Raw genomic sequence first — 21,566 nt, 5'->3', positions numbered from 1 at the left:
GTGGTACATCTGGAGTAAGAACTGGGACCAGAAGAAGGCAAGACACTATTAAACCCCTCTCTGTCAAGTTAAGAGGCTATGTCTTGTCTCTGCAGACTCTGCAACATTACTAAGTTCTGAGATGAAGTAATTTTTTTTGATTTACAAAACTCATAAGGTCAATCGATTTTTTACTGTAACATTTGTAAGGTAATGTTGAAATTACTTGTTCTGAGTTTTGTTCCACTGAATCTAGCTGGTTCTAAGGGTCCCATTGCCTTTCTTTAACCATGCATTATTAATTTAATAATGTGAATTCTTTACTAATCTGAGTAGATAAGATTCACTAATGAGAACTCAAGTACACACAAAGTCAACCAAGGGAAAAGACACCTGACTAAAGATTTGAATTAAGCTTCTCAGGGAGAATTACATTACAGGCAATCATGTCTGCGAAAGGACAAAGTCTGGAATGAGCAAAGCACCATGTAAGCACTCCTGAAAACAGACCAGATGTATAGGGATAGTGAGCGATTTCCTAAATCTTGAGATTGGCAATCAGATAATGAGAAATCTTGAAAGAGATCTAATACTGGGACAGTTGGCTGGTTATTTCTGTAAACATTGTAATATTAGGGTTAAAAAATGGACTTCTGGAAACTCACCAGAGACAGCTGAAATCAATATGGATGAACCCCAGAGGAAAAAGGAAAAGATTAAAAAAAAACAAAAAATGCTTATAAATGAAGCCTCCACTGATGTCTATAAATGGAAGCTAACAGAAAGGACAAAAATAAAAAAAGCACATCACAAAGACAATTTAGAACAGCAACCACAGAAGCCAACATCAAAAACACACGAAGCATCAGTCAACAGCGTCTCACATGCAGTTTTATTGGTCCTTCTTTCATGAATGTTCAATAAACACTGACAGCACAGACACAAAGAAATGACACACTCATTCTTTGTTTAGGATTCAGAAAGAGGTAGTCATCTTAGGGAAACTTGATTATACCGAATTTCCCCATAGCAAGCAATTTAATGACCACTTTTGCCAAAATATGCTATCTTGCAACTCTAATCACCATACTTAGGGTAAGGAGGTAGTACGGGGTAGAGTGCAGAGATGCTGGGTTCAGCAGCACACCACACTGCACAGCAGAAACAATTCCCAAACGGCCTCACCTAAAGTGCAATTCTAAATTTAGGGGTATGTTAATAATTTTCCAAGGCTCAAGGAAAAAAAAAATGTTTCTTTGGTTCCTAATATCAATGAAAATCCTAGCAAATTGGCAGTATACTTAAGACACAAATTAAAAATACAGAGCATAATAAACAAGGATGACGCCTACGTTAGAAACCATTGGGGTTCATAAATAGGATAGAATGGTACAAAGGAGAGGCTGAGAAGGGTTGAGTGGGGTGGGAAAAGGCTAACCAAGAGTCACTAAGCTCCATTTAGAGGCTGTAGTTACCTGACTGCAAGGTAACTACAGACAGCGATCATATACAGTGCACTTATAAAATGTCAGTCAAAGATTTTAAATGTTTCCACTATAAAAGAAACTCCAAAGCTTTGAGATCCATGTTTATCCTAATTTGGACATTACACAACAGATACGTATGTACAAACCTCCTCCAAGCATCAGTGGTACACGCCTGTAATCTTAGCACTTGGAAGGAAGAGCTAGAGTAGAGTTCATGGCTAGCCTGGGCTACATACTAAGTCCAGGCCAGCTTGGACTGCACAGTAAGACTGTTTCAACAAACTAATTAACTAATAGTTTTCCAAATATGCACAACATGTATGCATCAACTTAAAAAGAATAAAGACTGTGGTGGGGGAATGAAGTAGGAAACAGCTTTTGGCAGCACGCATGGTTTTTAAAAGTCATAGCCGATTTAAACATGCTAGTCATAAAGATCAGTATACATAACAGATGTATCCGTTAACATTTTTCAAGTTATTTTATATGTATAGGTTTTGTATGCATCTATGCCTGTGTACTATGTGTAGGCATGATACCTACAGAGGTCAGAAGATCCCCTGAACTGGAGTTACAGGTCGTTGTGAGCAGCCACATGAGTGCTGGGAATGGAATCCTGGTCCCCTGGAAGAGCAGCAAGTGCCCTTACTTGTTGAGCTGTCTCTCCAGTCCCAGTTTTTCTCATTTTATTGAGAAGAAAAAATAAATGCTACATAAGAATATTTGGAAAATATAACCCCCCCAAACAAAACAAAACAAAACAAAGGGAACTAATGAAACCCACCATTGTACAGGAATGACAATGCTGTTTTAGTATTAGGAAACAGATGCAGGTTTCCCCAATTCATTAATTAAGCGGGATTTAAAATGTCATATTTATTATCCTTTTTAAAAATCATTTTTAACATAAGTGGCAATAAATTCTTTTCTTCATATCTTTGTTTTTTTAAAAAGATTTTTTTTCTTCTTAAATTGGTGTTTTGGCCATATGTAAGCCTGTGTGAGGATGTTGGATCCTGGAGTTACAGACAGTTGTAAGCTGCCATGTGGGCTCTGGGAATTGAACCTCGGTTCTCAGGAAGAATAGTCAGTGCTTGTAATGGCTGAACCACCTTTCCAGCCTCCTTTCACATAAATTTTTTTTTAGAATTTTCTTAGACTTGTCACCACGGCCATTCTTGACAATGTGAAGCAACTACATGATAAATTTGTGAAACTTGCAATTTTCTTCTAATATGTCTGAAATCAAGTTTTAGTTAATTCTAAGGTGGACACTTGGCTGAGCAGCTTATAAAATGATGCCTTTTAATTTGTAGCATGTCCTCCTCTGATGACTGAGCTGTCTTCAATCTTAAGACACTGTAAAGACTTTCTATGTAACTCACAGATTAAAGTAATAACATACAGTCGATGAAGTGACATTCCGATTTCATAAATATTGAGTTATGAAACGCTAGCTTGGAATCAAGAAAATTGTGTAATATAGCTCAGTTTTTATACTATATTCTTTGGTGCTCTAGAGGTTTTTAAAAAATGAAGCACTTGATGTTTTTCTCTAAATAACTCAAAAGCTATCATTAAAGATTCACTGCCTGAGTCCAAATTACTGACAGAAGTCTAGAGAGTAGAACTCCCTTTCTCACTTGTTCTAACTGGGACAGGGTTCTGAGTATAGCCCAGGCCTATTTGAACTTGGAGCAATCCTCCTGTGTTAGCTTTTCAAGTGCTGAGATTACAATTATGTGCTACTACATCTGACTTAAACAGATTTTACAAGTTATATGCTTTGAACATTCAAAAGATCAATAGCAGAAAAGAATGAAAATGTGGAATATACTAGAGCTTAATTCTTTATCAGATCTAAGATGCTCCTCCCCGCAAAGAAAGCTATGGAAGACATTTTGAGAAAAACTGAGAAAGCTGAATATAAGATGGTATGGTAACTCCCTGGAAATAGATGACACTGGTTATATGAAGCAAGTATTTAGAGGTACATTTTATATGGGTTAGTAACAGGCGAGCTCTATCTTTGCCTGTGTTTGTGCACCTAAAGTGCTCCACCCCCACTTAGAGCAAGACAATGAGCAGACAAGAGAGGGAGCCAAGGCAAATGCCCCTGAAATGAATGACAGATGAAAAGTCATTTATAAAATGAATAATGAATGAGGACATCCATTCTGCCTGCTTTCTTCCCTATTTACTTTTTCAGGGAACTCATTTTCATTTCCCTCAACCAAAAGAGAATCAACTTCCCAAGTCTTACATAACAGTATTTTACGTCTCCTAAAAAGTGATGTCCACCTTACAGACTGCCTCACAGCACTTGAGCTAGTGCATAGTATATTTATTTATATGTTTGGGTGATTTGCTTGCATGCATGTCTTGTGCACCATGTGCCCTTGGAGGCCAGAAGAGGGCATCGGATTCTTGCAATTGGGTCATGGACAGTTGTGAGATGCCAGCCTTTGAGCGCTGGGAATCAAACTCAGGTTCTCCCGAGGAGCAGCCAGTGCTCCTAACCACTATGGTGTATTATACACACCACATGTACATCACAATTCTCAATCAGCAGCAGGCAGAATTATAAGAAATATTTTATCTTGGGTGGTTTGTCCCCTAGATATTCACTTGAAAGAAAATATAAATTCTTTCACATTAGTCTAGGAAGAGTCTATTCCCAGGATTCCTGTAAAGTCAGAGGAAAGACTTTCGGATTTCTCTTGTTATTGGGGCTGTTCTCAGTAAAGGAAGTGAAAACTGATTAAAATGAGGGTACTTTATGCATCATTAATCGTTTATACTATGCTAATTTGGTTTCAGAATTTTTGGGGGAGGCTAGAGAGACGATGACTCAGCAGTTAAAAGTGCTCTCTGTTCTTCCAGAAGACCGATTTAGTTCCCAGCACGCCATAAGGGACTCATAGTTGCCTGTAACTCTAGCTACAGGGAATCTAACACCTTCTGGCCTCTACAGCAACTGCATATATGTGGCCGACACAGACAGAAACACACACATCTAAATAAAAGCAAAACAAATCTTAAAACATGTTTTCCTTGAGCTAAGAATAGTGGGGTGTGCTTGTAACTGCAGCTCTTAGGCAGTTACAAGTAAAATATTTTTTTTATGTTGGGGGTGAATTAAAAATCTGAAAAAAAAAGATCTAATCTAGTTTAGGCAAATAATAAGCATCACTTTTTCAGAAGTTAGTGTAAGTTATACAGAAAACTCCATCTCACAATGATGTGACTTTCTACTGTTTATTCACAACAGTGAATGTTTTCACAACTATTTTGTTCAACGCACTGAAACCTTACACTGTATCACAGACTCTGGAAGGCCCAAATGAGGTGTGGTGAATAAGGGAGACCAGGGATAGGGAGGATTACCAACACTGACCTTATTTCTCCCTGGGTAAGTGCACCTACACAGGTGAACACACATGTGCACAAAACAGGAAGAGTCATGTATATAAGAAGTCAGATGTATCTGCACTCCGTGTACTGTCATTGTGATCTGGAATGTCTCCCAAATCAAAGTCCATGTGTGGAGACTTGGTCTCCAGCTTGGCACTGTTAGGGGCTGCCCAAAATGTTAAGACTTATGACCTACTAGTGTGTTTTAGCTCACAGGAGCTATATCCTGTTTACGGATTGTGGAAACTCAGCTCCTCTTCCTCCTCACCTACCACAGAGTGAACACTTTGCTGCAATAGGTCCAGGGGTGCAGTATGTTTGCACAGTAAAGAACTAGAACCCCAAGACTCCCAAGATAAACCATTTTCTTCTCCAGCCAATTTCCTCCTGGCCTCTTGTGCTGACAAGAAAGCTGACCACCACCTTGATAGAATGAATGATATGGATTCTTACACCACTGCCACTGAACAAGCTACTATATTAAAATTATAGCCTATGCACATAAATCCAATTCAAAGATTTTAGAAGCAAAAGAGACCATTTCATAGAAGTTTCCTCCAAACTCCTGCTTCTAGCATTTTGTACTTAAGACAGAGTAAACCCATCAACTCAAGCCTGCCAGAGCACAGAGGCTCCTGACTTCTTTGTATGAGTTGATGACACCTCACTAAAAGGTTCTGTGATTCTCTTCTGGACTTCAGTCAGCATTCCTAACTTCCTTTCTATCCTGATTGTACTCACTACATTAGAATTACTTTTACAAGAGTCTGCTTTTCAAGTAAGTTTAAGCTCCATGAGGGTAAGAGGGTTCAAAGGATCCAAGGTTCAAGGTTACCCTTGGTTACATAGCAAGTTTGAAGTTAGCCTGAGCTACATGAGACCCTACTTAAAAACAAAACAAAAACAAAAACCCAAAGCAAAAAAAGTTTGTTTGAATCCTTCATTTTTAAAAATTAATCTTGGAGAGCTGGGGAGATGGCCCAGTGCACAAGCTAAGAACCCGAGTTAGGACAGCCAACAACCACTTTAAAAGACCCTGCTTATGCAAACAACCCTATGTAAAATCAGTGACTTGACAAGAGTTGAAAACAATACTTGACAGGGTTGGAAGATGGACACCCCTCCATGAGGACTCCTACACCCCCTTTGATAATACAGATCCAGTGATCCAAGACTCTAGCAGGTACTACTTAAAACTTGGGCAGCTCCTGAAAGTGCCAAGCTGGAGACCACGTCTTTAACCCATGGATCTTTAGGAGACATTTGAGATCCAATGACAGTACAGAGGATACAAATATACAGCTGGCTTCTATGAAACGATTGAAGCCGTTTCCCCTTCTTTTCTTGTATGCATGTGTGTTCACCTGTATAGGCACACATGCATGCTAAGAAGTAAGGTTAATGTTGGTAAACTTCCACAACCTCTCTTCCTTTATTCTTTTGAAGCACAGTCTCTTAACCCAGGGCTGCCCAATACCGGCGAGGCTCATGGTAGCTTGTTTCAGGGATCTCTCCCTAAAGAGGCTAGAATTAAAGTGGGCTGTTATGCCCACCTGGTATATGTCTGGGTTTGGGGATCTGGTGTGTGTGTGTGTGTGTGGTTTTTTTTGCAAGACAGGGTTTCTCTGTAACTTTGGAGCCTGTCCTAGAACAAGCTCTTGTAGACCAGGCTGGCCTTGAACTCAGAGATCCGCCTGCATCTACCTCCTGAGTTCTGGGATTAAAGGCGTGTGCCACCACCGCCCAGTTGGTTTGGGAATCTGAATTCCCATTCTTCTGACTGCTAAGCAAAAGTTGTAACTGAGTCCACGTCAAGTCCCCATTCTGCTAATGCTCTTAGATATTTCCCCTCATCAAAGGCTGTCGACCCTGGAGACTATCAAAAATAGTTTCTTACATTTCACTGTTCTGTGGAATAAAGTTCAAGTATAGGTGGAAACTACCCAACAGCACATTTAAAACTTTATACTCCCAGATTCAAGCTCATGCCAACCCCTTTCAGCCAACCTTCCAAGGTTCTTCAGTACTTTCTAGGGTTTACTTGCAGGTAATGTCCTACTTGTACTACCTGAAGAAAACCATGGTCGTGAAGAAGTTTCCCTGCTTAACTTCAACACTCTGTTATTTATGCTTTCTGCCTTTATTACTCTGGTTCTTCGTAACTATGTTGGGAAGGGTATGTCCATTACGTCTCCATAATGACACTGTGACAGGATTGCTGGTTGAACTCCTTTGAGAGTTGTCAGGAAAAATGAGCAGAGGGAGAAACTGTCCTCATAGATTACTATGCCTTACCTGTACGTAAGAACCTGCTGCAGAGAGCTAGGAGGAAAACAAAACCCACAACATACATTATGTAAACAGGGCGGTGGGAGCCCTGGGGTTTCTAAGGCCCGTTCAGGACATGGACAAACTATTCTCATAATGAAAAAGAGGAGATTCTTTCACTCACTCCCAGGTATCCAGCCGAGGTTTCTAGAGCAACACATTATGTGATGCATCGTTACTCTGACAGCTAATGGATGTGTGCTTTGTATTCTTCTGTTTTATGGGATTTTCTAAGGAAAGCTCTTGGGAATCATCAATAACCTCCAGAAAAGAGTACAAAGGTATACTGAGAGATCAAGCACTTCTAGCATACAGTGAGAAACAAAGCAAAGCAATTGAAAAATTGCTATTTCAAAGCAAAATAAAAAGGCCTCTGCATTGTTCTTCATATTCTTCCTACCAACCCAAACTATAACTAAAGCTTTCTAATATGTTAAAAACAAACAAACCAACCAACCATGAAAGGAACTATAAACAGCAGAGTCTACTCTCTAGGGTGATCTACACAAGTCTCTTGGGGCACAGCATGGCTTTACATACTTGGTTGCTGCCTGAAAATATCTAATTTCAGGCAATAAGAATTCTTATTTCTTTAACACACAGTCATATTTATGCTCTGAAATACTAACAGTTCCACTTTACTCTCAAGAACACTGCTTGAATTACAGGGAAAACCACAGACAGTATCTACTGTCTTGAAAATCTTCTCCTGGACATGTTCAAAGTTAACTTGGATATGCTCCCTCAGGGTAGAAGCTCAATTCTTACCCATGGCTGCTTGTTTCAAAGTAGTCTCTCAAGCACTGATTAAGGGGTCTGGGTAACACACTAAAGCTGTATCAGACTAATTTGCCTGTCTTACTGGGAAAGCAACCAACTCAAAGAACATACCTTGCCATTAGAAAAGTTGTATTCAGCCAAATACATTATAGGAATTAAATATTTAAAACTATTTCTGTGGAACCAAAATTTTTCAGGCTGCTTATGTTTGGGGAGCAAAACTTAGTGATAGAAAGAGAGCCATTTTAATAAGGCATTCAGACAGACCCTTAGAAACCAGAAGACTGGAAAATCAAATTTCAATTATTTATGGTTACAGGAGGGAAAGACTATCACCAACTAACCTGGAAAAATAATTAAAATATATTCTTGTAGCAACTTCAGGTCAGAGATCTTTTATAGAAAATACAGAATACTGAGTACTTGGATTATGTGCCTGCCCTTTAAATTAGGTGCTAGAATAGGGAAAACTGACGACCTAGAAGACAAGATCTACCTCAATGATGCATAGAATAGCCCATGGATCACAATTTTGTTTTGTGGAAGCTAATTGTGTTCTTAATATCACTCCCTTCTTTCTGAGCTTAGCCAGCCTTACTTCTTACTCAAAAAATCACAATGGAAGGAATTTAAGTAATATATATATCAGATGCCAGCACACACACTTAAGTCTCTTGATTTTTTTGGCAAATAATTTAGGTAAAAATAACCATTTAAATTGAAACAATATATACAAAGAACCTAATCAGACACTGTTTCTTTTCTATCAATTTCACAAAAAGATAGTAATTAAATTAATGCTGACACCTAGTGACAAGAAAGAACATTTGCATTTTGTGTTACTTGGATTGTATTTTCTGAAACCAATGAATCTAAAACCAAAGATCCATCTAAGGCCACAGAAAAACCCAGGAACATTAGGTAAAGAAAGGAAAGAGATCTCCTTGTTTCCAAAACCGTATGTGCAAGTATAAACTGACTGGGAAGTGGGAATGGGAGCACCAGAGGAACTCCTGATGAAAACATCTTAAATGATAAATCTGTAACACTAGGCCAGGAAAAAAAAGTTTAAGATAGAAAAACGAGTTCTAACTGACAGGACACTCATCTGGCAAGTTCAAGGCTGAGTTTCACTCCAGGGCAGTGAAAAAAACAGTAACAGACACACAACAAACAAACAAACAAAAATGAATGAAAGAAGAAAGAAAAACTGAGGAAAATGACTAATACAGAAATAAAACCCAGTTTTTCTCGACACTTAACAAAACAACTGCGAACATCCCAAGGTTCCCAAAGCCATTGTCTGGCCGACCGGCTCAGTTCAGTCAAATGCTATGCCCAAACGCCATGTACATAAAGCAAAAATCGTGCTCAGATGCCAGTCTTTATAAAATATAAAGTAATATTTATGATTCCACATCAAATTCTAGGATGATGTTCTGAAAATCAAGGACACTGTATTCTGAAATACCTACTCCCAACTGAAGAAATTTTCCCATTCTGGAGACTGGCATGGTTGAACTGCTGTATGGACCAGGGGAAAACACACACACACACACACACACACACACACACACACACACACACACACACACACACAACCTGCCCACCGTTTGAATGAACGATTACAGGCTGTTGGATGCTGATTTCCTCCGAAATGCGATTACCATCCATTTGGAGCTGAAGTACAGGTCTAAAATATGGCATATGGATTATTTAAGAAGGTGCTACACACAGCACATTCAGGAAGAAGTCTTTGTCCTTTTATAAACAATTCCGAAGACATCAAGTGACTACATAGAACGAGCTCGTAATCACTTCAAAATGTTCACCTCCTTCAATTTCCTGACTACTTAAAGGATAAATTCACTGGAAGGAAGCGAGAGACCTCCGTTCTAACCATGGAATTCACCAAATCCTCGGTCAAATCAAAGGCATTTTTTTTTCTTTTTAAATCTCTGATAGAACGTGTTATTTTTAGGGTATAAATAAACCACTCCGACGGCGGGGGTGGATGGGCTTGAAGCACTTGTTTAAAAAATGATAGCAAGACCTGGGGGAGGCGGGTAACAGCTTGTCGAGGGGCAAGTTGCTCCATTCACGATGGCTAGACAGGAAGTGACAGGAAGGCAAAGCCGAACTGGTCATCTCCCAGGGCTTTACTTAGCGGTCAGCTAAGGCTCGGGTTAAAGCCACGAAAACACTATGCAATTTTAGAACTTCGACAGGGGTTCGCGGGGAAGGGGACGGGGGTGGGGTGGGGGATAGACCAAACCTACTGCATCCTTTTCAACCAGGAAGCTTGGGCGGCTGGAGTAACAATACACTAGTCTTGCAACACAAGCCCAGTAGCTGGGATCCTCTGCCTACTTGGGGAGTGTGCTCCCGAAAAGCCGGGCGCTGGGGACGGGGAGGGAAGTCAAGGCAGGTCGCCAGCCCCCTCGGGGATCCCTGCTCCGCCGGGCGGCGGGCAACAAGCCTCAACTCCGTTACTTCTCGCCGGCGGACGCGTCCCGGGCTGGGGGCGAGGAGACCCCTAAAGGCGCGGAGCCTCGCCCGCCAGGGACTCAGGATGCCGGTGCAGAAGCAGTAGAAGCAGCCGGCCGGCCGGGCCCAGGGACACTGCCCGGCAGCAGGAAGGGGTGCGCTCCGGGTCCCGCGCCGGCCGAGGGTCGCGGGGGTCCCGCGGGGGGCGGGGAGGCTCACCAGGCGGAGTTGGCTAATTTCGTCGTAGGACATAAAGCTGAGTATGTTCTCGATGGCTACGATGGGCAGCGCCACCAGTGTGTTGTTTTGAGGCAGGTGGTCCGGAGCCAGCGCGGGCGCCGCGGGTGCCTGGGAGCCCAGCTGCGGGGCCTGCGACGGGGTCGGCGGGGGCTGTCGCTGAGCGGAGCCGGAGGCCGAACAGGCGCCGCCATCGCCGTGGCTGCCGCCTCCTTCTTCAGCCATCCGCTCCTCAGACGCCGCCGCCATCTTGGGAGTTTGAGTCCTTCCTCCACTGTAAAGGGACCAGGACACTTCCTGTGCGTCACTTCCTCCTTCTGCCTCCTCGGGGCGGGGGTGGGTGGGCAGAAGGAGAGGGAGGAGCTTGTGGGATGACAGAAGGAGAGGGACCAGCGCTTGCTGTGCATCCCATGGAAAGGAAGATGCTGTACACCTCAAGGAAGGTGGTCTTCGCAATAATCAAAGACTTGTAAACCCCGAGAAAGGCGGTCATCAGGGTCCCTTATCTGATTGGAAACTACCTGAGGGTAGCGGAGCGTGCCTTGTTAAACTGAAGGAAACTGGACCAGTTTTTAGTTCAAAGCAACTCGACAAAGGACGAGAAAAACCATGCTATCTTCCTAAGTTTAGATGGAAATTTGCATTTAGAGCAACTTTTCCCAAGAGTCATTGTAATAATTTCAGCATAAAAAAGGAATAAACTACCGCTACGTAAAAACTACAAGACAGTAGACGAGCCCTGAAAGCATGTTAGTGAAATAAAAACAGACTCACAGACTGTAGGACTGCTTTTAGATGAGATGTCTCATATAGGCACAGCCATAGAATCAGGGGCCAGAGAGATGTCCCAGAGGTTAGAGCACTTGCTGCTCTTTAGAGAACCTGAGTTTGGTTCCCAGCATCCACAATGGGTGGCTTGCTCAACTGAAACAGAACATCTTAGTGGTTGCTGGAAACTGAGGACAAGGGAAGTGTGGAAGACGACTGACAGTTAGCAGGTACATCGTTTCTTTTTGTGGGTAATGAGAAAGTGGGATTAGAAGCCAGGAAAATGACTTAATGGGTGAAGACATTTGTTACTAAACGGGACATCTGAGTTTGATCTCCAGGACCCACATGGGGAAAGGATAGAACAGACACACGCCCAAACAAATAAATATAATTTTAAAATGAGAGTAGGGGCCTGGTGGCATGGCTCAGGGGTTCAGAGCACTCGTTGTTCTTGTAGAAGACCTGCGGCACACACCAGGCAGCTCCGTGCAGAGATATACATGGCAGCAAAACACTCGCACACATGAAATAAGTCTAAAATACGCTTTAATGGAATTAAACAGTAGTGGATATACAACCTCGTGAAAATACAAAAACCACTGCCTTGTATGCTTTAACGACTTGTTTTAAATTTCTGTACCTATGTACTTATGTACACATGAGCATGGCTTTGTAAAGATTCCAGGAGAGGGGGTTAGAACTCCCGGAGCTGGAGTCACAGGCAGTTTGAGCTGAGCAATATGGCCGCCGGGACCCAAACTCAGGTCTTCAGGAAGAGCAGCAGGTGCCCTGAGCCTCTAAGCCATCTCTCCAGCACCCAAATTGTATGCTTTTTAAAAAAATGACTATTATTCTATGTGTCTTATCTAACAAAACAATCGATTTAGACAACCACTGAAAAAAATGCTAAAAATAGAAAGCTAGCACGTGGGAAGGTGCAGCACACAGTCTCAAAATAAACCCCCGCGTGATACATATTAATTGCAAAAAGGGAAAAGTATGATACAGAAATTCAACAAACAGGTTCATAATCAAATGATTAAGAATATCACCACAAGCTGTAGGAGGAGCCAACAGCACATGCCTCTTACTGGGACCCCCTGTCAGTGACTCAACATAATGAAGTAGTCATACATAAAAATACAAAATCTGCATTTGAAGGAAACAAACTTAGGTTGGACTTTGTAGTGGTTTAGATGAGAATGTTTCCTAGAGGTTCAGGCATTTGAACACTTAGTTCCCACTTGGTGTTGCTGTTTGGGGATCCTTTGGGAGGCGGGGGCCTTGCTGAAGGAAGCTGTCAGTCACTAGGGCTGGATTCTGGTTGTCGCCTCACTCAACTTCCACTTCCCTTTCTGGTTTGTGCTTGCTCCTATTGCCGTGCTTGCCTCTTGATGCATGTCTCCTCACCACGGGGGACTCCTTTTTATATATGTTGCCATAGTCATGGTATTTTATCACAGGGACAGTAGAGTAACGAACACAGACTTGAACTTGTGAGGTCTCTGCCACCCATGATTCCATTTTTTAAAGGTTTCATCCATGATGATCAAGGTTACAGTGCATGTGCCGTGATGAACACACTCAGACCGGACCCATATCATAGAAGTGATGGTTAGCATTCGATAGGTATTTTATGTCTATTTGTTTCTAGATGTTTGCATATTTATAATGTGTTCATTTTCTCTCCTCTAATAGACTGCAATTTTACTTTTGTGCCTAGGGCATTGCTACCTCTTAGGAGAACCAGTTGCAATTTACTCTAAATTGAAATAATTTTCTACCTAGTTTAATCAGAGTTGGAAGCTTTCTCCATGGGTTGAGTTGAGACAGAATTTCTATAAGTGGAGTCATGCTTTAAGTACATTATGGGAACTCTCACTTAGAGGAAACACACAGGAAATCTTATGTGGAGGGCCGCAACCACATTCTCCATTGCTTCAAGGGACAAAGGTAGAGATTGACCTCTGTGACCTCAAGGTGTGGTGGTACACGCCTTTAGTCCTGATGCCTGGGAGGCAGAGGCAGATTGACCTCTGTGACCTCAAGGTGTGGTAGTACACGCCTTTGGTCCCAATGCCTGGGAGGCAGAGACAGGCAGATCTCTGTGAGTTCAAGATGTTGTAGCACACGCCTTTAATCCCAGCGCATGCATGTGCTTGGTAACTCTCTACTGCTGCATCCCTGCCTACTTCCGAGGCATCATCTGGGATAATGGGCAGCGGACCAATCCAAGAGTGACACGTCAGAAGTGAGGACTGTTTCCTTTATAAGGGCTGGGTTCCCCTCATTCTGGGTCTCCGCTTTGGAAGCTGATGCTCTCCCTCTCAAGACGCATTAAAGCTTTACTGCAGAAGAATCCTAAGTGCCCCGCGTCGTTCTTGCTGGCGAGAAGGTAGCGCGGGACAATCTTATAAGAAGTGAATCATCATTCTCTCATTTAACTCATGTATTTTGTTAATCGACTCATTACACCCAGTTGTTTGTATGAAGTGAGACTACAAAAAGCAATCCTATTCCCATAACTCTGCGTGTGTGAATGACTGGTTAGTAGCCAGGTCTGTGGTCTGAGCAACAGGACACTAGTTTGGGCATAATTTTAATTAGTTCTTGCCACTCAGACCACTCATTTTTCCCTCTCTCTATAGGCACTAGATTTCCACCCTAATGTTTTCTGTGCTTGTTTGGGGTTATTATTTGTTTCAGAGGCACGCAGGATTGAACTCACAGCCCTGTGTGTGCTAGCCAAGAACTCTGTTATCCAGTTATAACCATAGCTCCTACCTGGTGTGGGAGAATTGTCTGTATTCTTTCAATCATGTATTTTAATAAAACACTGATTGGCCAGGCAGGAAGTATAGGCGGGTCAACCAGACAGGAAGTATAGGCGGGGTGATGAGAACAGGAGAGGAGAAGGCTAGGAAGAAGAAAGTCCCTCCGCCATTCCTGTGCAGACCACCGAAGAGGCAGCATGTAACTTGCCCAGCTGAGAAAGGTACGGAGCCATGTGGCTAATGTAGATAAGGATAATGGGGTAACATAAGTTATAAGAGTTAACAAGAAGTCTGACCTAATGGGCCAATCAGCTTTATAATCTTATGGAGTCTTGTGAGTGACTTTCTTTGGGATATGTGGCTGTGGGGTACCTGGCAGGAACAGATATCCCAACAAGCCGGTCCTCATGCTACACCTACCAAATTTTCCATAAATAAAATTTCAAAGCAAATGGTAGTTTTGTTTTAATTTTTTTTAAAAAATCAATCTTTATTTTGGATATACTTCCCAATCCAAATGAATATGTGCACTCCTAGGAGAAGTTCTGCAGTCCAAATGTAGTTTTGGGTCAGTCTGCTATCAAAGGTACTTACAAGGCAGGGGATTTGAGTAGGGGATGGGAACAAACTTCTCAAGAACCACGTTTCCCAGTGTCACACCTGTGAAAATGTGAAAGAGAATAATACCTTCCTCACACAGCTGGTGTGAGTGAGTGGCGCCTTTATTTATTTATTTACGTGTTTGGTGATGGGGATGGAGTTCAGGAACTTGCCTGTGATAGGCAAGTACTCCCCAGCCTTATTTGTTTATCAGTTTATTTCTGCTTTGTTTTGTGAGATAGGGATTCTCTAGCCTCAAGCCTGTAGTCCTCCTATATGCTAGGATGCAAGCTTGCGCCACCATGCATAGCATTAAAACCAATTTACAGTAACGTGGACACTGTGAGTCATTCTATCCGCTCCATTCCCATCTTCATGTCTTTCGGATCAGGGTATTTGAAGGGGGAGGTGGTGAGACTGGGTGTGGTGGGAGGTGATAAGGGGAGATCTGTCTTGTCCAATTGCACTTCCACATGACGTTGGGTTTATGTATAAAAGAGAAAGAGGTAACTGTACCTTTTTTTCTGATGCATGGTAGCAGATCTGTAATGTATTAAGAAGGAATAAAGCTTTAACTCTCATTCTCAATAATGAGGCTTTGTATTCTTGTGAATTTTAATCACCTACTTTAAAAAAATTTTATCTTTCATTTTATGTGTGTGTTTTGCCTATGTATATGTCTTTGCACCATTCCATGCAGTACCTGCAAAGTCCAGAAGAGGACGTCAGATTTCCCCTGGAACTGTCCAGTTACAGTAGTGAGTAGCCATGCGAATGCTAGGAACTGAATTTGGGTCTGCTAGAAATGCAGCCAGGGATCTTCATTGCTGAGTCATCTCTCCAGCCCCACCTTTATTTTCAAAGATCAATCTTTTGGAAGACAGCTCAGTTGGTAAACTGAGTTTGCCAAGCAAGTGTGAGAACTTGAGTTTAGGTCCCCAGGGCCAACCTAATAAACCAGGCCCTTCAACATCCTGGCAGTGGGGAGGTAGAGAGGAAGAATCTTGGGCTTGATGGCTTAGCCAGTCTAGCTCCAGGTTCAGTAAGAGGTACTGCCTCAAAAAATAAGGTGGAAAACAATTGAGAAATACACCCAACATTGACCTCTGGCCACCACATGCATGTACATTTGTGCAGGCACATGAATGCACACACATCCCACTCCGAATCTTTTGACTAGAATAGACAGTTCCTGTCTTTGCCAATATTTAAAACTGAACTATTAAATGCATTTTGAAAATTAAAGCTTTGACTCCAGAGAAAGAATCCACTAAATGTTCAGTTCAGGAAATGTGGCTGGGAGGGTAAAACGCTAGGAGGATGCTAGGCTATGAATAATGTTTCTTGCAACTGGATATGCGAGGAGTCTGGCTGCAGTATCAGCTCCACAGGGAGGAGCTGGATTGGTCCTGTTGGTCTGGCTGGCTGGACTGGCATCTTCTTATTTCTCTAAAAGAACTCTTGCTGAAGTTGTGTATTCAGAAAGCGACTCAGCTAACAGTGTTTCCCTGCCTTCAGAAAGGTGTGCAAACACAAGACACAGGGGCATGCAAAAAGAAGAGGCTACTTCTTATCTGAAGGATCAGAGAAAGCGCCACACAGGAGGTTATATGGTCACAGAGAAGACGCCACACAGGAGGTTATGTGTACACTTTGGCCTCAAGGGGTGGCAGTGCTATCATTCTGTCACCATGACAAAATGCCTGAAACAATCATCTTATAAAAGAAGAAGCGTGTATTTTGGCTTGCCATTTCGGAGCTTTGGGCACAAGCTTAGTTGGTCCCATTGATTTGGGCTTGTGCTGACACATATATGAGACAGAGTAAATTATGAAGAATAGAGAGAGTTCTTAGTCTTAAGAGCATTTTAATGGAAGATGGTAAGAAACAAGTTGATGTTTGAATCTCTGTATCTCAATTTAACCACAGACCATGTAGACACACTCAGTCCCTATGCCCTCGTGTTCAGAGTTGATCAGAGTTGCTCAAAACCATGGCCAGAAATTACCACCGAAAGCACCTCAAGTGTTTGTTTAAAATGAAGTTTCCCAGGCCTTGCTCGAGACTCACCAAATCAGAAACGGCAGAAAGCATGTTTTCTCAGGTGTCTCCACTGTGCATGAGCCCACACCTGTCTCATGCACGTATTTACAGAGTCCAAGCTTCTATTTCTGTGTTTGCCTCCCACCACCAGTGAGAGTTGCTGTTTTTAGGTTGTATAATTGCCCAGTTGAGTTCACAGTACTTTAGTGCTCAGATTTGCTGAGCAGTTAACTAAAAATATTTCTTTTGGCCACTTCTTGCTTTTAGGCAATGGCTCCCATCTTAGCTTTCGCAAAGCTCCAGGGAAGAAATAAACCTGACTTTTTTGTTTAATGTACTCCTGTATAGATTTGTAATTCTTCTCACAACCTTGCCTCAGTTGTCTCTGAATGCCTCCAGTACGTGGCATGATGTGCTGGAATAGTGGAAGCTTGTAACTCTCTGTGAAGTTGGCCTCAGGAGATGGTTCAGTAGGTAAAAGTGCTTGCTGTACAGTCCTGATGACCTGAATTTGATCCCTGAATCCATGATAAGAAAAGTCAGATGGGGCTAAAGAGAGGGCTCAGCAGTAAAGAGCACTGATCACTGTTCCCGGGTCCAATTCCCAGGACCCACGTGTCAGCTCACACCTTTCTGTAACTCCGTTTTAGGGGACTCAACACCATGGCAATGCGCATAAAAATAAAATAAAGCTGGACAGTGGTGGCGCACGCCTTCAGTCCCAGCGCTTGGGAGGCAGAGGCAGGTGGATCTCTGTGAGTCTGAGGCCAGTGTGGTCTATAGAGCAAGTTTCAGGACAGTCTAGGTTAGACAGAGAAATCCTGTCTCCACAAACCAAGAGAGACAGAGACAGAGAGACAGAAAGGCAGAGAGAGAGAGAGAGAGAGAGAGAGAGAGAGAAGTCAAATACAAATGCAGTGATGTGTGTCAGTAATCCCAGTGCTCCTAGCATAAAAAGAGAGGCAGAGAAAGGAGAATCAACTGAAAGTTCCTGCATACACCACAATGTCAGAAACAAGAGAGACCCAGCCTCAAAACAAGGGAGGACAGAATCAATCCCTGGAAAGTTGATCCCCACTTGCCCATTGTAGTATGAACACACACACACATACACACACATTCACACATACATGTGCACACACATGCCCACAAGCACACACATGCACACGTTGTCACACTCACCATACACACACTCACACACATGTACACACACGCACACATACTCACACGTATGTACACACACACGCACACATAGTTACACACACAACCCATACACACACCTTTAAATATCTATGAATTTGTAGTTGAGATACTTGGTCATGAGCCATTTAGAAAAGAGATGGATGTCCTGCTGTCTAACAGTGGAAGACAACGGCCTACCATTTTCAAGGCTTGAGCAATGGTAAAGTCGCTGTCAGCCGTATGGACCACAAGTGATGAATAGATAACTTGAAGGACATTATTTTCCAAGCCAAGTCCTAACCAGCCCAACTTCAGGATCACAAATGTTTCTGACTTAAGACTAACTAAAACATGCTGTCTACTGAACCTTTGACAAAATATATGGTCCCGGAGATGACATGTCTCATTAACTGCGCATTTTTTTTCTAAATGTGACTTCATTGTTTGGGATGTTAAGCCATAAGTGATGGTTTAACCACTAGGTTGATTCTACAGTGTTAAATTGAAGGTAATCCCTACAGCAACAATTCCAGGTTAGTGTCTTCTGTCTGTCCTGTACCACTGCTGGGGGCTTAGTTTGGACTTCAGTATCAAAACCAGATGCAATAAGAACACTTGAAAGGGCAGATCAAGCTCAGTGAGTTTACCATCTATCAGGACAGGGAAGCCAAGAGTTGATACAGGCGGAGTGCAGAGCTGGCGGCATGAAATAGAAGAAGCCATAGGAAAACAAAGGAGAGGTGGAGGTGTCCGAAATGTTTTCTTTTTGTAAAAGTTAAATCGCTTTCTTTCAGTGTGTGTGCACACACACACACACAGGTAGGCACACACCTCAGCATATGTGCTGAAGTCAGAGACTTCTTTCAAGAGTCGGGTCTCTACTTCCACCGTGCGGATCCTATGATCTGAACCCAGGTTGTGAGCACTGGTCACAAGACCTTTTACTCACTGAGCCATTTTGCAGGTCCTGAAATATTTCTTAGTCTGGTTGACAGGGTCTGAACTAATAGTTATGATTTGGATGTGAATGTATCTTAAAAAACAGAGGTCAAGAGACCCTTATAAAAAGCTAATGTCTCCTTTCCTGCCCAGGTTTTGAGCCTCTTAAAGCATTGTTTACTCTAAAATTTAAAAGATTCATTGCCCTTGAAAGGTATTTGATGCACAGCACTGTCACGAAATGCTACATACACACAGGTAGCACACATTCTGAGTGCCAGTCAAATGGTGTTAGTGTATCAGTTATCTTTTATGCTGGGATAAAGGGTATTAGATACAATGTAGAGGAAAAAATGCCCATTAGGATGGAGCAGCCAGCAATCGAGTATTGTAGGGGGGCCTCACAATCTTAACTATGTTATTCTTTTCACAGGACATCTTGCCTAGTAGTTGGGAGCGCTATTTGTCAGAAGGATAGTTTCAGAAGTCACCATGGAGAATGCTCAGCCACAAACGGTAATATTGTGCAAAGATCATCAAAGAAGAAGGGGAGGAGATGGCAAGAGCCAGAGGTCCAGGAAGGATGGGGTGAATCAGTGTCCTCTGAATCTGACAGGCCTGCTACACTCATGAACTCCCAGAGGCTGTGGTTGCCGCACAAGACAAATGCGAGATCAAGCCAACCGACATTCCAGCATGGACTGGGGAGAGGCACATGAGTCCCATCACTGTCAGAGGAGCTACTGACAACTGATAGCTTTTAGAAGAGGAAGAGTCACTTTTCTTTTAGGGAGTGGTCTCTAGTAGATTACTGTGCTCTAGTTGATGACCCTAAACCCTTGGGAATACGGGCAATACAAATTTAACTACATGGATTCTATAAAAAAAAAAGATACAGAGATAGGAGAATGTTAGGACTAGATATGGAAGGAGTTAGAGGGAGGAGTAAGAGTGAATATGTTAATATATTTTTTTGTAATTATAAAATCCTATAATAATAATAATAATAAATAAATAAATCTCTGCAGAGAACAGGAGGTGATGGGCTGATGAGAAAGGCACAGGTTCTAGACTGGACTCCGATACTAAATGTGGACTTGCAGCAACCAGAACAGGAAGAGATCTAATTTTATTGGTGGGACCTGCAGGATAAAAGAAACAGGAACATTCTGTACAATTCCCCCAAAGAGAGGAACGCTTCCTTCAAAGTCTTAACCACTGAATCTCCTGGACTGTTTTGTGTTCTGTTTTTTTCTCTTGACTCTCCTATTATATGCCACACAGCCCCTTCCATTTTTTTTTTTTTTTGCTTGAGAATGAACTCAGAGCCTTGTGTACACTAAGCTACATTCACAACCTCTCATAGTTCATTTGACAGGTGCTGCAGGATATATGATTGTACTGTAACACCCCCAGACTGTGTTAATAAAGTTAACCTTGATTCAGGGGGTGGAGTTAGCTACTATTTGACAAGAATTAGTCATAGAGACTACAGAGGATCCAGGATACAGATAGAAAGGCACAAGAAGGAATAGGGAGGAACTTGGAGATTTGAGGGAATTTTTTATTATCCCTTTTTGGTCTGAGAAGTATAAAAAGGTCAGTTGGTTGCTCCTATCACTTTTCTGGTCTATCAGGTTTTCAGCCCAATATCACACTACTGAGTCGTTATTGGTAATAGAACAACTAAGGTAACACAACATTTGGTGCCCAATGTGGAGCACGTATATTCTAGCATAGAGCAGCTGGCACACTAACCTTGCAGGAGACCAGATAGAAATGCCTGCTACAGTGTGGGCTCAGCAACTTCCCAGAGCTGGGGAGGTAAATGAGGGTCCTGGCTGATGCTCATAGGCATAAGGCTTGGCTCTCACAAACCCAAGGAGGGAGGAGTCTTTTGCCAGCACCGTGTGCTAAGTAGAGTTATAGAGCCTGCAGGTGCACAGAAGGGCTTTGCAACATTTTCTCAGTGTCAAAGTGTGCATACCCTGAAGTATGCTTGCTGCTTGGGACTGCCCCTTGGGTTGGTTAGAGCAGGTAGACTTGGGTTGGTTAAGGTTTAGCACATACAGTCAGGGAACAGCATAAAAAGTCAAGTAGCTCTGAACAGGTACAGAATGCTTGAAAATGTGCTTAGATCCTAAAGAAAGAAAAGAAAATGGATGTAAACAGTCATATAAAAATAGTTTAAAATAATAAAATAAAATCTTTAAAGAATGAGTAATGTAATATAAAAAGAATAAGCCACATAAGAATGGGAAATACACAGGCTGTCTAGATCCTGTAATGGTGTTTTATTAATTTAAATTTTTTAAATGCTAAAGCAATAAACTAACAGCTGCTAAGAGATATTGGGTTATGGAAACTGCTGAACTAAAACAGTCTATATATTTTAAGAATGTTTTAACTTCAGAATGCAAGTCAAGAAATGTGCTGTTTTGGGGAAGTGGTTGGTTATGCCTTTGTTTCTACAGGAAATGAAAAGCTATGGATCAGATTAATAAAGCTAAGATTTGACCAGAGGAGACCTCCTGAAAATCTTGGC

The 21,566-nt window shown here is 42.2% G+C and overlaps 1 protein-coding gene across 1 annotated transcript in view; it reads right to left on the bottom strand.

The window, feature by feature from the left end:
- Positions 1 to 10,982, bottom strand: part of Fbxo28 (F-box protein 28) — a 32,219-nt gene extending 21,237 nt beyond the window's left edge. The window contains exon 1 of the mRNA XM_048439547.3: positions 10,695 to 10,982. Coding sequence (XP_048295504.3) covers positions 10,695 to 10,961 — 267 coding nt within the window. The 5' untranslated portion in view covers positions 10,962 to 10,982. The remainder of the gene's footprint in view (positions 1 to 10,694) is intronic.
- Positions 10,983 to 21,566: the final 10,584 nt, after the last annotated feature.

This window comes from Myodes glareolus, chromosome 5 (assembly GCF_982192425.1).
Source record: "Myodes glareolus chromosome 5, mMyoGla1.1, whole genome shotgun sequence".
Classification (NCBI taxonomy): Eukaryota; Metazoa; Chordata; class Mammalia; order Rodentia; family Cricetidae; genus Myodes; species Myodes glareolus.
This window is presented reverse-complemented; position numbering and strand designations above follow the sequence as displayed.